This window comes from Diabrotica virgifera, chromosome 1, assembly GCF_917563875.1.
Source record: "Diabrotica virgifera virgifera chromosome 1, PGI_DIABVI_V3a".
NCBI classification, from domain to species: Eukaryota; Metazoa; Arthropoda; class Insecta; order Coleoptera; family Chrysomelidae; genus Diabrotica; species Diabrotica virgifera.
The window spans coordinates 157,530,735-157,546,747 of NC_065443.1; the positions used below are offsets into that span (position 1 = coordinate 157,530,735).

The 16,013-nt window shown below is 33.9% G+C and overlaps 1 protein-coding gene across 2 annotated transcripts in view; it reads right to left on the reverse strand.

The window, feature by feature from the left end:
* The window catches only part of LOC126878793 (UDP-glycosyltransferase UGT5-like), a 140,414-nt gene that overhangs the window by 10,271 nt on the left and 114,130 nt on the right, over nt 1–16,013 (reverse strand). For both annotated transcript variants that reach the window (XM_050641689.1, XM_050641687.1), the window contains exon 5: nt 10,967–11,186. In XM_050641689.1, the coding sequence (XP_050497646.1) occupies nt 10,967–11,186 (220 nt within the window). The remainder of the gene's footprint in view (nt 1–10,966; nt 11,187–16,013) is intronic.

Sequence of the window (16,013 nt, forward strand, 5' to 3'; positions counted from 1 at the left end):
CCTCCAGCACCAGATTGTTCTATATGGTTCACATATTGTTCAGTAAAAAGTTACACCATTTTGCGCGTCGGGTTTGGGGGAGCTGGATTGGGGAAGTCAGGAAATTAGTATTTTTTTACGATTTTCGTCAATATTTCTAAACTTAAGCGGTTTTGCGTTAACAATATTCTATACAAAAATGTTCTACAATAAATTTGTAACGAAAATTTTACTGTTGGAAAGATATTTATGCGACATTCTCCATAAAAAGTTCAGATTGGGTTTTTCCTTACCAGGCCTGTAGAAACCTCTTGGTGATATTGACGTTCCTTCAAGGGCTTATCAATAGCATATCACCGGCCAATGAAATAACAAATTATAGTTAGAAAGCACCATACTGTTAAAAAAATTAGTTTCTTCAGTAATAATATTATAAGTTGTCCAAACAATATAAAAAAATATGGAAAATCTCCACTTTACACCCTACGTAACTCCGGAACCGTTGATTTTAGAACAATTATGCATAGAACATTTTTCGTTTCAAATTTAGCGTAGAACATTTTTGTAAAATATTGCTTTGGTTTATAAATATTGACGAAAACCGTAAAAACCTACTAATTTGCCGACTTTTCCCCTTCCCTCCCCTCCAAACCCGACGCTCAAACTGGTCTAACTTTTTTACTAAATAATAATATGTAGAACAATTTGGTGTTGGAGGAAAACTTTAATTTGGGATGAAGGGGTTAGGACTTTTTTTGGACCAATTATACTATATTACCTCCGTCAGTTTGGAACCGTTCATTTTAGAAGAATTATGCATAGGACTTTTTTTATTTAGAATTTAGTGTAGAACATTTTTGTATGGAACATTGTTCACCCTAAACTGCATAGTTTTAGAGATATTGACGAAAAACGTAAAAAATTTCTAATTTACCGACTTTTCACTCACCTCCCCTTTAAACCCGACACTCAGAATGGTGTAACTTTTTACTGAACAATATGTGGACCATATAGAACAACTTGGTGTTGAAGGATAACTTTCATTTTGGATATCTGGGTTATGCCTTTTTTTGGATCAACTGTATCATATATAGGGAACAAAGTTACAACAGTGACGACGCGTGACTTTTTCCAAAGTGTTACCAAAACCAGATATTAAATATATACCAGATATATTATATATTATCTATATATATATATATATAATGTATTTTATAAATATTTTTATATATACAGTGTTCCCATACATCAAAGTTTGTTCGACTAGACACCGTGAATTTTCAGCTTGCTATTAATCAACTTTTTTTTGGTACGCGCGATCCAGGTCTATTATAAAAATAGATGAAATAAAATTAAAAAATTTAAAATTTAAGAAATTATATAAAGTATCTACAAACTAAAAACATATTTGTTGTTTTTAGGTAAAATATGTATTATATCACTTTTATACTTTATTAAAAAATCCAAATTGTATAATTAGTATACTAATCAGTACATTAATTTGTCATTTTTAGCCTAAAATATTAAATAATTTTTATTTTATCCACAGAGAACGGCAGTTCTCACCAGTGGCGCACAACACCCCTACAAGCGACACTATATATACACGAAATTTTCGATTTTCTAAACCTGACTGAATTGAAAATTGGGCCACATCCCATCTTAAAGAATAGGAAAAGACTCGTCCATCCATATGTCATATCTCCATTTTGGTCCAAGGGTGTGGATTTTACGGCCCTTCCCATTGAGAGTCTGTTTTTCGTTCTCGTCCCCAAAACTCCCAAAAATTTCAAAAACTTAAGCCCGACCTTTGCGGCTTCTGATAGCACAGATCATTACCTTTCCAACGCATGTTTAATTTTGAAAATCGGTTATACCATTCAAAAGTTATCGAGCTCAGAAGTATGACTCAATTTTTATTTAAAAAAGGGAAAATGTTTGTGGATATGTATGTATGTATGTACAAGAATAAAAAACCGCTAAACGCCGTAAAAATGAGTGGCGCATACAATATTCCAGCTACAAAAGATCTGATATGAAAATTACGTGGCGCGAAAATGTATTTTCATTTTGATGCAAAACAAAATTCTAGTTTTATTTTAAAAGATTTTTCCATAATATTTGCTAAATTTGAAGTAAACGCGCCACAAAAGAGTTTCAAAATTCAAACTGTATCAAATTTACTCTTTTGTGGCGCGTTTACTTCAAATTTAGCAAATATTATGGAAAAATCTTTTAAAATAAAACTAGAATTTTGTTTTGCATCAAAATGAAAATACATTTTCGCGCCACGTAATTTTCATATCAGATCTTTTGTAGCTGGAATATTGTATGCGCCACTCATTTTTACGGCGTTTAGCGGTTTTTTATTCTTGTTTCAGGAGTTTTTCAAGTTATATACAAATTAAATGTATGAAGTTGAATGCAATTTTTCTCGATTACACGTCAAGCTTTATAAATGGTCACCTTTGTCGCATTATCTCCCAAATGATCTAGTGACCATCGAATGTATACTAGATTTTTTTCTAGTCGAAATAGAATAAATAAAAATATTGGGATGGCCGGTAAATGAACTCACGATTATCCGTTACAGATCAAATTTAGCGTCGTAACTACATAAACCATTTCGGGAATAATAGTTAATTGGATTAACCTAAACGGCTTAACCGATTTTGATCACTAAACATGAGTTTGAAACGTATTGACAAGTAGTATCTGATGCATCTGAGTTCAAGTATGAAAACTAAAGTTGTTACAGAAATTATTGAGCTTGAACTGTTTTTCCCCATAGGAAATAGATTTGACCATACTTATGAAGCGTATAACTTAAAATTTCTAATTTTCCCGGATATGAGGTAAACAACGTTAGATTAGCCTAGAGTCCTTCTACAAACGCTCAGTTATTGGCGCAATTCGTAGGTTGAAATTTTGAGTAATTGTCGAAAAACCAAAATTTTCAAAGTTTAGTTTTTCAATTTTTTGGCTATACTGAGCCGTGTGTACGTCTGAGCTTGATCGCTTAGGCAACGTTTGAAAACCTAACTCAACCCTATTGATGTGGTTTATTTGCGATTTCCCTGTCTCTCCTTGAACCTAAGATATATACGCCCAAAAAATTTGCCATTTTGTATCTACCTAGCCCTATAGCTGGCTTACGGGTAGTCAGAAGTCAAAAATTACACCGGTTCTGAATCGGCCCTCACACCCTCTTGAAACACAGAAAAAAAATTCAGATCGGTGTAACTTTTCCACATACATACATACATACATACATACATACATACATACATACATATGTACATATCCAGAAACATTTTCCCCTTTTTAAATAAAAATTGAGTTCTAATTCTGAGCTGGCTAACTTTTAAACGGTATAACCGATTTTCAAAATTAAACATGCGTTGGAAAGGTCATGATCTATGCTATCAGAAGCCGCAAAGGCCGAACTTAAGTTTTTGAAATTTTTGGGAGTTTTGGGGACGAGAACGAAAAACAGACCCTAAATAGGAAAAGCCGTAAAATCCACAGCCTTGGACCAAAATGAAGAAGTAATATATGGATCTAGGAGTCTTTTCCTAAACTTTAAGATGGGATTTGGCTCAATTTTCAATTCAGTCAGGTTTAGAAAATCGAAAATTTCGTGTATATAATATATAGTGTCGCATGTAGGGGTTGTGCGCCACCGGCGAGAACTGTCGTTCTCTGGTAATTTTCAAAATTAGATGTGCGTTGGAAAGGTAATGATCAGTACTAGCAGAAGCCGCAAAGGTCGAACTAATATTTTTGAAATTTTTGGTAGTTTTGAGAACGAGAACCTTGGTCGCAATCTCTCCCAAATGATCTAGAACTTACGACACCAGTGATAAGACAATCCGAGTTCATATCCCAGCCATCCTAATAATTATGTAATTATGGCCGGCAAATGAACTCGGATTGCCCAATCAAACTAGCATCGTAACCACTACAAGTACATAAACCATGATTGATTAATAACATTGATTTTTTCGATATAAACTAAATTTCGATAACCAATAAATCGAAAACTATTAATTTTATCAAAAAAATATAAAACATGTTTTGCTTACAATTAATGTTTTTACCAACATTTGCGGTCAAAATATAATAAAAAATTTCCACCCTCGAGACGGGGTGGCAACCACCCCATGGTAAAAGCGTCTTTCGGAATCATACAGATTTTGATCCTTAGACTCTCCACTACTTATTCTCAAATTTTCAAGCAAATCGATCCATTCTGTAAAAATTGCGAAGTGAAAAGTTTCAGTTCCTGGACTAATTATACTTTTGGAGCTCTATAACTTCTGAACGGCTGAACTGATGTTGATCACTAAATATGAGTTTAAAATGTATTGACAAGTAGTATCTGATGCATCCAAGATCAAGTATGATAACTGAACGTATTACAGGAATTATTGAGCTTGAAAAACGGTTTTTCCCATAAGAAATAGATTTGATTATACTTATGAAGCCTATAACTAAAAAATTCGAATTTTCCCAGATATGAGATATACACCGTTAGACGCGTCCTGAGTCCTCCTACAAACGCTCAGTTATTGGCGCAATTCGTAGGTTGAAATTTTGAGTAATTGTCGAAAAACCAAAATTTTCAACGTTTAATTTTTCAGTTTTTCGGCTATGGTGAGCAGTGTGTATGTCTCAGGTTGATCGCTTAAGCACCGTTTGAAATCTTAACTCATCCCTATTAATTTGGTGTATTTGCGGTTTTCCTGTCTCTCCTTGAACCCAAGATATATACGCCCAAAAAATATGCTATTTTGTATCTATCTAGTCCTCTAGCTGGCTTACCGGTAGTCAGAAGTCAAAAATTAGACCGGTTCTGAATCGGCCCTCACACCCTCTTGATACACAGAAAAAAAATTCAGATCGGTGTAACTTTTCCACACACATACATACATACATACATACATACATACATATCCACAAACATTTTCCCTTTTTTAAATAAAAATTGAGTCATACTTCTGAGCTCGATAACTTTTGAATGGTATAACCGATTTTCAAAATTAAACATGCGTTGGAAAGGTAATGATCTGTGCTATCAGAAGCCGCAAAGGTCGGGCTTAAGTTTTTGAATTTTTTGGGAGTTTTGGGGACGAGAACAAAAAACAGACTCTAAATGGGAAGGGCCGTAAAATCCACACCCTTGGACCAAAATGGAGATACGACATATGGATGGACGAGTCTTTTCCTATTCTTTAAGATGGGATGTGGCCCAATTTTCAATTCAGTCAGGTTTAGAAAATCGAAAATTTCGTGTATATATAGTGTCGCTTGTAGGGGTGTTGTGCGCCACTGGTGAGAACTGCCTTTCTCTGTGGATGTATGTATGTATGTATGTGTGTGGAAAAGTTACACCGATCTGAATTTTTTTTTCTGTGTTTCAAGAGGGTGTGAGGGCCGATTCAGAACCGGTCTAATTTTTGACTTCTGACTACCGGTAAGCCAGCTAGAGGACTAGATAGATACAAAATAGCATATTTTTTGGGCGTATATATCTTGGGTTCAAGGAGAGACAGGAAAACCGCAAATACACCAAATTAATAGGGATGAGTTAAGATTTCAAACGGTGCTTAAGCGATCAACCTGAGACATACACACTGCTAACCATAGCCGAAAAACTGAAAAATTAAACGTTGAAAATTTTGGTTTTTCGACAATTACTCAAAATTTCAACCTACGAATTGCGCCAATAACTGAGCGTTTGTAGGAGGACTCAGGACGCGTCTAACGGTGTATATCTCATATCTGGGAAAATTCGAATTTTTTAATTATAGGCTTCATAAGTATAATCAAATCTATTTCTTATGGGAAAAACCGTTTTTCAAGCTCAATAATTCCTGTAATACGTTCAGTTATCATACTTGATCTTGGATGCATCAGATACTACTTGTCAATACGTTTTAAACTCATATTTAGTGATCAACATCAGTTCAGCCGTTCAGAAGTTATAGAGCTCCAAAAGTATAATTAGTCCAGGAACTGAAACTTTTCACTTCGCAATTTTTACAGAATGGATCGATTTGCTTGAAAATTTGAGAATAAGTAGTGGAGAGTCTAAGGATCAAAATCTGTATGATTCCGAAAGACGCTTTTACCATGGGGTGGTTGCCACCCCGTCTCGAGGGTGGAAATTTTTTATTATATTTTGACCGCAAATGTTGGTAAAAACATTAATTGTAAGCAAAAAATGTTTTATATTTTTTTGATAAAATTAATAGTTTTCGATTTATTGGTTATCGAAATTTAGTTTATATCGAAAAAATCAATGTTATTAATCAATCATGGTTTATGTACTTGTAGTGGTTACGATTCTAGTTTGATTGGGCAATCCGAGTTCATTTGCCGGCCATAATTACATAATTATTAGGATGGCTGGGATATGAACTCGGATTGTCTTATCACTGGTGTCGTAAGTTCTAGATCATTTGGGAGAGATTGCGATCAAGGTTCTCGTTCTCAAAACTACCAAAAATTTCAAAAATATTAGTTCGACCTTTGCGGCTTCTGCTAGTACTGATCATTACCTTTCCAACGCACATCTAATTTTGAAAATTACCAGAGAACGGCAGTTCTCGCCGGTGGCGCACAACCCCTACATGCGACACTATATATTATATACACGAAATTTTCGATTTTCTAAACCTGACTGAATTGAAAATTGAGCCAAATCCCATCTTAAAGTTTAGGAAAAGACTCCTAGATCCATATATTACTTCTTCATTTTGGTCTAAGGCTGTGGATTTTACGGCTTTTCCTATTTAGGGTCTGTTTTTCGTTCTCGTCCCCAAAACTCCCAAATATTTCAAAAACTTAAGTTCGGCCTTTGCGGCTTCTGATATAGCATAGATCATGACCTTTCCAACGCATGTTTAATTTTGAAAATCGGTTATACCGTTTAAAAGTTAGCGAGCTCAGAATTAGAACTCAATTTTTATTTAAAAAGGGGAAAATGTTTGTGGATATGTACATATGTATGTATGTATGTATGTATGTATGTATGTATGTATGTATTTATGTATGTGGAAAAGTTACACCGATCTGAATTTTTTTTCTGTGTTTCAAGAGGGTGTGAGGGCCGATTCAGAACCGGTGTAATTTTTGACTTCTGACTACCCGTAAGCCAGCTATAGGGCTAGGTAGATACAAAATGGCAAATTTTTTGGGCGTATATATCTTAGGTTCAAGGAGAGACAGGAAAATCGCAAATAAACCACATCAATAGGGTTGAGTTAGGTTTTCAAACGTTGCCTAAGCGATCAAGCTCAGACGTACACAGCTCAGTATAGCCAAAAAATTGAAAAACTAAACTTTGAAAATTTTGGTTTTTCGACAATTACTCAAAATTTCAACCTACGAATTGCGCCAATAACTGAGCGTTTGTAGAAGGACTCTAGGCTAATCTAACGTTGTTTACCTCATATCCGGGAAAATTAGAAATTTTAAGTTATACGCTTCATAAGTATGATCAAATATATTTCCTATGGGGAAAAACAGTTCAAGCTCAATAATTTCTGTAACAACTTTAGTTTTCATACTTGAACTCAGATGCATCAGATACTACTTGTCAATACGTTTCAAACTCATGTTTAGTGATCAAAATCGGTTAAGCCGTTTAGAAGTCTTAAGTTAGAAATGTATAATCCAATTAACTATTATTCCCGAAATGGTTTATGTAGTTGTAGTGGTTACGACGCTAAATTTGATCTGTAACGGATAATCTGAGTTCATTTACCGGCCATCCCAATATTTTTATTTATTCTATTTCGACTAAAAAAAAATTAGTATACATTCGATGGTCACTAGATCATTTGGGAGATAATGCGACAAAGGTGACCATTTATAAAGCTTGACGTGTAATCGAGAAAAATTGCATTCAACTTCATACATTTAATTTGTATATAACTTGAAAAACTCCTGATACAAGAATAAAAAACCGCTAAACGCCGTAAAAATGAGTGGCGCATACAATATTCCAGCTACAAAAGATCTGATATGAAAATTACGTGGCGCGAAAATGTATTTTCATTTTGATGCAAAACAAAATTCTAGTTTTATTTTAAAAGATTTTTCCATAATATTTGCTAAATTTGAAGTAAACGCGCCACAAAAGAATAAATTTGATACAGTTTGAATTTTGAAACTCTCTTGTGGCGCGTTTACTTCAAATTTAGCAAATATTATGGAAAAATCTTTTAAAATAAAACTAGAATTTTGTTTTGCATCAAAATGAAAATACATTTTCGCGCCACGTAATTTTCATATCAGATCTTTTGTAGCTGGAATATTGTATGCGCCACTCATTTTTACGGCGTTTAGCGGTTTTTTATTCTTGTTGATTATACACTACAATGTACTGTATAATCAATATTATTATATGTCATATTATAATAATGTTGTTGTTAATTAATATATTTCGACAAGTAATTAAAATCGATTAATATGATTTATATAGAATAAAAAGGTATAGATATATTATCTGTATAATAAGCAAGTACAGTTACAAGTTATAAACTAATAATTAATAATGCATATTATGCAATAATCGAATCCAAAGGGCCGGTACGGTTAACTAACCGGAGTTTAATCGAGAAAATACCGGCCCTAAGAATAACAGACTTCATAAATGGAATTATAATTATTACCTATAATTATAATAGTAATTAAAATTGCATTTATTAAGTCTGATATTCTTACGGTCGGTATTTTCTGTCCCGATAGACACCGGCCCTACCTAGCGTCACCAAATTAAAATTTGGTAACACCAATACGCGGTTTCAGAGCCATCGTCCCCGCAAAATTTTCAGAGAAGATCCAGTCAAAGATCCTACTATCGTTGCCACTCACAGAAGTGGTAAACGGCGCGGCGCACGGTAAGGGCACAGTATAATAAATATGGAACCTCTTTATCCTGTGGTAAGGGCGTATTATAATAAGGTGCAACCGATTTTACATAAACTCGCTGATATTTTCGTGCGTCTAGTTGGCTATTTTACTGAATTAGGTAGATACTATTAACAAATATTTCTATTTTTTAAAAATATAAATGGAATTATTTCATAGTAGTCATAAAATATTTATTTACAAATTTTAACTGTTACCAATGGTAACAATGGTTACATGGACGCTTCGCCAGTGAGTTACAAACAGCTTTTTAAAAATTCTTATCAACTATAATGCCAACTTCCGGCTTGTGTTTGGAGTTTTTCTTGCCGAAATAGTACACAGTTCCATTTCTGGTGTATATTTTTTTAATTTAGGCCATTGTATGTCGATAAACTCCTGTATGTTAATATTTATTCTTTACATTCTCGACACACACTTTGCCTGATTAGTATAAACTTATTACGTTCCATGTTTCAATTTACAAAGTTATTGTTATTCGTTTGATAGGGATTTACCTTGATGACTTAAAGGTCATATCATCTAAATCTGATTGTCCTCCCCTGCCTGCCGGATCTTGGATTCCGAGCTCCATAATAAGTAAATTATCGATTAGTGGGTACATGATTGATTTTTACTCCACATCTCAATGCCGTTGGTTAATTTAGCTCTTTTGCCTTCTGAATTTATTTCTGAGCTCTGAGCAATGGAGTGCCATACCACGTGTCGGTCCTTTTAACCGTAGCTGTGTACCAACAAGTGAGTTATACCCTTACTTATACCCTTAATCGTTCGGTTAATTTAAAATTCTAGTATCCAATAATAGGCCGGTCCAGGATAATTTCCCTTACTTTCTATTTTGGTATTGATGTTTCTACTTCCCGACATCAGAATCGATAAGAAGGGAAACTTTGTTCATTAGAGGGTCATAGTTTCTTCCTAGACATAGTTTCTCCTATGTACCGGGAGATTGGGAGATAGTCAGGACTCACGTGGGTGGGATTACATCCCTGAAGAATTTATCTTTAATTAGGAACGTAAAAGAATATCCACCGGATCCCGGACATACTCACCAGACACCCTAAAACCAAAGTTCCTTTCCTACCAGCTAAACTTCTAAATTTAGCAAGCAGAGAACTTTCTGATGAGTGCTTTAACTCCCTTGAATCAACTCCCAAAATATATCGCAGATAACAACTTACAGTAGCCAAAAAAAGCATATTTGTAGAAAAATTACCCAATTCAGACCCCGTAATAAAAGAGGATGCAGCCATTTCTCAAGAGGCAAAAGCCTAAAGAAGGTTGTCATTACGTATCCAGTCTAGTAAGCTCGGTCCGCAATTTTTTTAACTCGTGAAAAATTAGTGCCTTTCTACACTTGTTGTATAATATGCTATTTGTATAGAATGTTACATAGAACTGCACAGAAAAAAAGTTTCTGGCACAGAAATGTCACTCTCCGGCCAACTAATGTCATATTTCAATTATTATTGTAAGAAAACATCCAGTTTGTTAACATAAAATTACGCAGAAAAGCGCTGTTTGAGTAGTGGTTGTAGAAAAAATCGTATCTAAATAAAAATACAGGTAAATAGGGAGAAGTGTACTTTTGAAGTGTGTAACTTAAATACTTCCTAGCTGAGCGCTTTTGGCTTATAAAGCCATCTTCAGAGCTATGGTCAAAAGGTTCAAAATAGCACTATGAAGAGAGATGGATCCCATGTATGATATAAAATACTTCTATTTTTAATTGATGGAAAAAAATTGGAAAAAAACCTTGTCTGATTGTTGAAAAATGCTCAACCCAGCTATTGTTTTAAGGTCGGAGAAGTTAAAAACATCTATTACAAGCACAAAGGACTTTCACACGAAAAATTACATTACATAAAACGAATATTTGATCATGGTAAGGTCAAGAAACCTTACCATCTGAAGTCTACGGTGTCAGCATGCAGAAGTTTTACTACATTTACATTTGTAAATAAAAATACCCTAGACAGTTCGATGTATAAAGATATTCTTAAACCTCGGGATCGCAAAACTCAACGTATTCACAGTTTATACTTACACCGGATTATTTAAAATCTCGTTAATTTTATCCACTAACACTGCTGAAGTCATGGTGGTATAATCTACTTTTAAGGCAACTTTTTTTTCTACCATCAATTGTATATTTGCATTTTGATCTAATAGAAATGGAATTCCTAAGACAGGAACACCTAAGGCAGACGCTTCAATGGTACTTAAGGCTCCTCCGTGGCTTATAAAGAGTTTTAGGTTAGGATGGGCTAAAATATAAAAAAATGTTTGAAACAGAGATATTAAAAAGTTGATAAATTCAACTTAAAGTACACTGACCCGCATGGTAACTGGACACTAACTTTATTTTGAAATTAAGTAAAGTAATGTAAAAAGAAAACAGTTTTAGAAGAAATTTAATTCCAATAAATTATTTTTATTGTATGTTCAACAACAAACTATAAAATAAAAAACAAATTCCAAAAATTTGTTTATTTCGAAGTAAGATATTTTTCAGATCAAAATTATAAAATATTTCTAAAATATGGATACTAAAATCGAGCTTATCCTCCCCGAGCTCTAATAATAGCTCTTATTCTTTCTGACAGACTGGACCAAAGCAGCAATGCCATTTTGCGGTATTTATTTCTACTCGTTTATTAGCGCCTGTTCTAACAGTACCACTGCTTCAAAGCCATAATTGGACGGCGTTATGCAGAAAGCTACCAACCCTCAATATATCAGATATTGGGTTGGATGCATATTTGAACAACAAAATATGAGTTCTGCATTCTGTAAAAACCTACCACCTCTAGATTAATATATAACTTATAAAACTATAAAAATGCTAAGCCACACATTAAATTTATCTGATATTCTAATTTGCAGAAACCTACCAACCCACTTGGTAGTATACTTTTAATTTACAGAAACCTTCCAACCCACTCGGTAGAATTTTAATAAAGCGCCACTTGCATCCAAGTGGGTTGGTAGCTTTCTGCAAATAGTGGGCTCTACAACTCTACAGTTATAATAACCTAACCTAATAATTTTATGTACTGTTTTGTGTGTGGTTTACCGGATTACCGGCGTGTTTAATGTGTTTTAGTAGTGGTCTAGATTGTCTAGATAGTTAAAAAGAACTTTGAATACAGCGAAAAAGTGGTTGAAAGTACACTTTTTATTTAGCATAATGTACAGTAATCGAAGTGTTAGGATTTTAAAGGCTGCTCTTGCAATACAGGAAAATTCAGGCAAGTATCTTGTATTATTATAATATTTAATTTTTATCCTCCAAATTTTGGTACAAAAGCTTACTGACGGATTGTAACTAAACAAACTAGACTAAATAAATTAGGTAATCAAATTGTTTACTTAAAATGTTTAAGCAGGAAGAAACCAATCCCGTAAGCTTAATGTCATACAAGAACATATTCTACACGAAATTTAATTTGAAAATTAAGCCATTAAAAAAAGACACCTGCAATGTTGGCGATACTCTTAAAATGAAAATAGATAATGAAAAGGACGAAGAAAAAAAAGAGTTCAAGCAGGAACATACGAAGCATTTCTAAGTTGCAGAGGAGGCACAGGAAATGAGAAGAGATGATTTCAAGATAGCGACTGAACAAACAGATCAAGAGTGTTTAAGTTTTGACTTGGAAAAACCCTACCGCTTCCCAGAATACCTACAGGCATCGTATTTTATAAGCGTCAGTTGTGGGTGTATAATGCAGGAATGCACAGTGCTAAAGAAAATAGATGATACTGCTACGTTTGGGTAGAAGGTTCAGCTGGAAGGGGCGCCCAAGAAATAGTGGGATTCTTGCGGTGGGCAAAATCGAAATATTAAGTTAATACTTATGCTTAAATCAATTTTGCATGGGACACGCACAAACCTAGAAAGCATTACCGTAAAATATCTCTGTTCTGGTCATAGTTTTTTGCCCAACGACACTGATTTCAGTGATATTGAGTCGGCTCTTAAACGACAGCAAATATTAGATTATACCCCAAATGACTATATCGAGGTAATGCGTTCTTGTAGAAAGCAGAGACCATTGGTAGTAACCCAAATGCACGTCGAAGATTTTTTAGGCGTAATAGACATTGAGAAAAAAATTACTAATCGGAAAGTGACCGAAGATAAATAAAAAATTAATTTTTTGAAGATTAGGTCAATCAAAATAGAAAAGTTTGACCCATTTCGGCTAATGGAAAAACAACACGATTTTTCACAACCGTATCAAAAAATTTATATAAAAAAATCTTCTCGAGATAGAACTGCTAACGAAGATATCTTTAGCGATTTAATAACACTGTGGCCTAACGGAACACCTATCGCTGAGGCGAAATTACAAAATTTAAAGGAAATGATGCACCTTATTCCTGCTAATGCATCGACTTTTTATCAAAATTTGTAGGGTGCCAATGTAACTGAAGATGTTGAGGGTTACAATGTCAATGTTGAAGATCTAGATTTTGAAGTGGATGAAGTAGATTAATATTAAAATTTATTAAATTAATACGTTAAATATTCATATCCTTAACTTTCCTGTAAATAAAAATAATTTTTCTAATTTTACTGTTGTTTTTATTTAATATTGTTGGTATTAATTTCCCATTTTGCAAAATGCAGAAACCTACCAATCCACAAAAATTTGCCATTTCTCTTTTCAATTTACAATTAAAATATTTAAACATGTAGAAAATACCAAAATATTTATCCACAGTCAAAAAAATTACAAAGTAGTAGCAACATATCCTACAGATTTTTTAAATCAATAAAAACTTTAAACTTGATTATCTCAGTTTGCCACTATTGAGGGTTGGTAGCTTTCTGCATAACGCCGTCCAATTGTACCTAACTACCGTTCCCAAGTTGTCACAAACATGCTCTATCGGGTTGAGGTCTGGACTTCTAGAAGACTTCTAGTAACTGAATACATCTGTAAATTATTGCATTGTTATCCTGGCTATATGCGGCCGAGCATTATTCTGTAATAGAAGAATACCTTCACATACAAAATGCATATAAGGTAACACGTGTTCTTCCAGACATTACCTACTTTACATATCAGCACTATGGCCACCTAACATAATAAAATCTAACGCCCCTAACATAATAAGATCTGTATGTGCTTCCAAAGAAATGCTATACTATACCATTATACCTCCACTTCCAAATTGTACTTTAGGAGCTAAACAACATTAGGCATAGCGTTCTCCAGGCTTTCTTCATACTCTTTCAAGGCAGCTAAATATCTGTTAAAACGAGTTTCGTCTTTAAACAGAACGTTCCTCTAATCTTCCATATACAGTGCGCTGGAATAAGTGTTACCACCCCATATTAACTTGGATTTTTAAAATAGTCATAGTATATTATTTTATAGCATCAATGTTTCGAACTTAACGCGATACCTCTTCAGGTAACAGTCATAACTTTGATTTTTTTGAATGGGAAAGTAAATCATGTGACATTTCATCTAAAAGCTTTTGAAATGTTGATTACAAAAATGTATAATATTTACGCAAAATTTCGGTCCTATGCTTTTTAAATGCATTCATTTTTCTTAATCCTTAGAAAGCTAATAAGAATTTTAAAAAAATTTAAACGCAGAATGAAATATTACATTATTACCGAAGCCGAAAGTCCCTAAAAACTTCTATTATGTTTATTTTAATAAGTTACAGGGGTGAAAACGAAGAGAAAATTTAGTATGATTTTTAATTTCAAATATATCATTCAGAAGAAACTTTTTTTATTCTAAGGAACTTTCGGCCCTTGATAATAGTGTAATCTTTCATTCTGCGTTTAAATTTTTCAAAAATACTCATTAGTTTTCTTAGGATTAAAAAAAAATGAATGCATTTAAAATTTGTCCGAAATGCATGTCCGAAATTTTGCCCAGAAGTATTTTTTTTTGTAATCAGTATTTTGTAATCAGTATTTCATATGTATCACAAATTTTTGTAATCGGTATTTCAAAAGCTTTTAAATGAGGTGTCACATGATGTACTTTCCTATTTAAAAAACTTAAAATTTTAACTATTTATAATGGGAAATAAGCCACAATATTATTAAAAATGATTTTTATTAACGTTTCGACGCCCAAATCGGGTGCCGTTGTCAAATACATAATATTGTGGCTTATTTCCCATTATAAATAGTTAAAATTGTAAAAATGTCACAAGAAAATAGCTTCAGAACAACATTAAAAAAGTTAAAGTTATGACAGTCACGTGAAGGGGAATCGCGTAAAGTTCGAAAGGTTGATGCTATAATATACTATGATTATTTTAAAAATCGACCTGTCCGAGCATTTTGTTTATGTGATAAATAAGTTAATATGGGGGGGTAACACTTATTCCTGCGCACTGTATCAATCTGCATGAGCACGAGAGAACTCGAATAAAGGGCTTGCAGCAGGCACATAAGATGATAAATTTTGCTCTCTTAATCTTCGACGTACGGTGTCAGGTGAAACTATTGTACCATGAATATCTACCAGTCTCCTAGTCAAATGTGTAGCAGTAACTGTCCGTTTTAGAAGCACTTGAAGTCTCAGAAACCGATCATCCATGGAGTTTGTTGTTACTGATTGTTGCGCTGATCTGACACTTGATCTGAATCATTCGAAATTATTCTTCGTTATTAATAAAAAAAATTGAATTTTTTTTAAGAAACGCTTATCTTTAGATACTTCTGCTTCTTCTTCTGGTTGCACTACAACCTGGGGTGGGTCTTGGCTGACTGCACAACTCGCTTCCATCTCGAACGGTCGTCCATGATAGTTGGGTCAGTGGGTAGCCCTATTGTTCTTAAATCTGACCATATATTGTCTCTCCATCGCATTCTTGGGCGTTCTAAGGGCCTTCTTCCTTTGGGGGCTTCGTCCCAGATCAGTTTGGCAAGGAGGTTATTAGGGAGTCTATGGACATAAGCATCATAACCCATCTTAGGCGCTGAGATTTAATTTATTGGACTACATCGCTCGCCCTATGCTTCTGCTTGACCTCAGCAATTGTTCTCATTCGGTATTGGTAGGTATTAGAGTCATGACAAGGTCCAAAGATTCTTCTGAGGATTTTTCTCT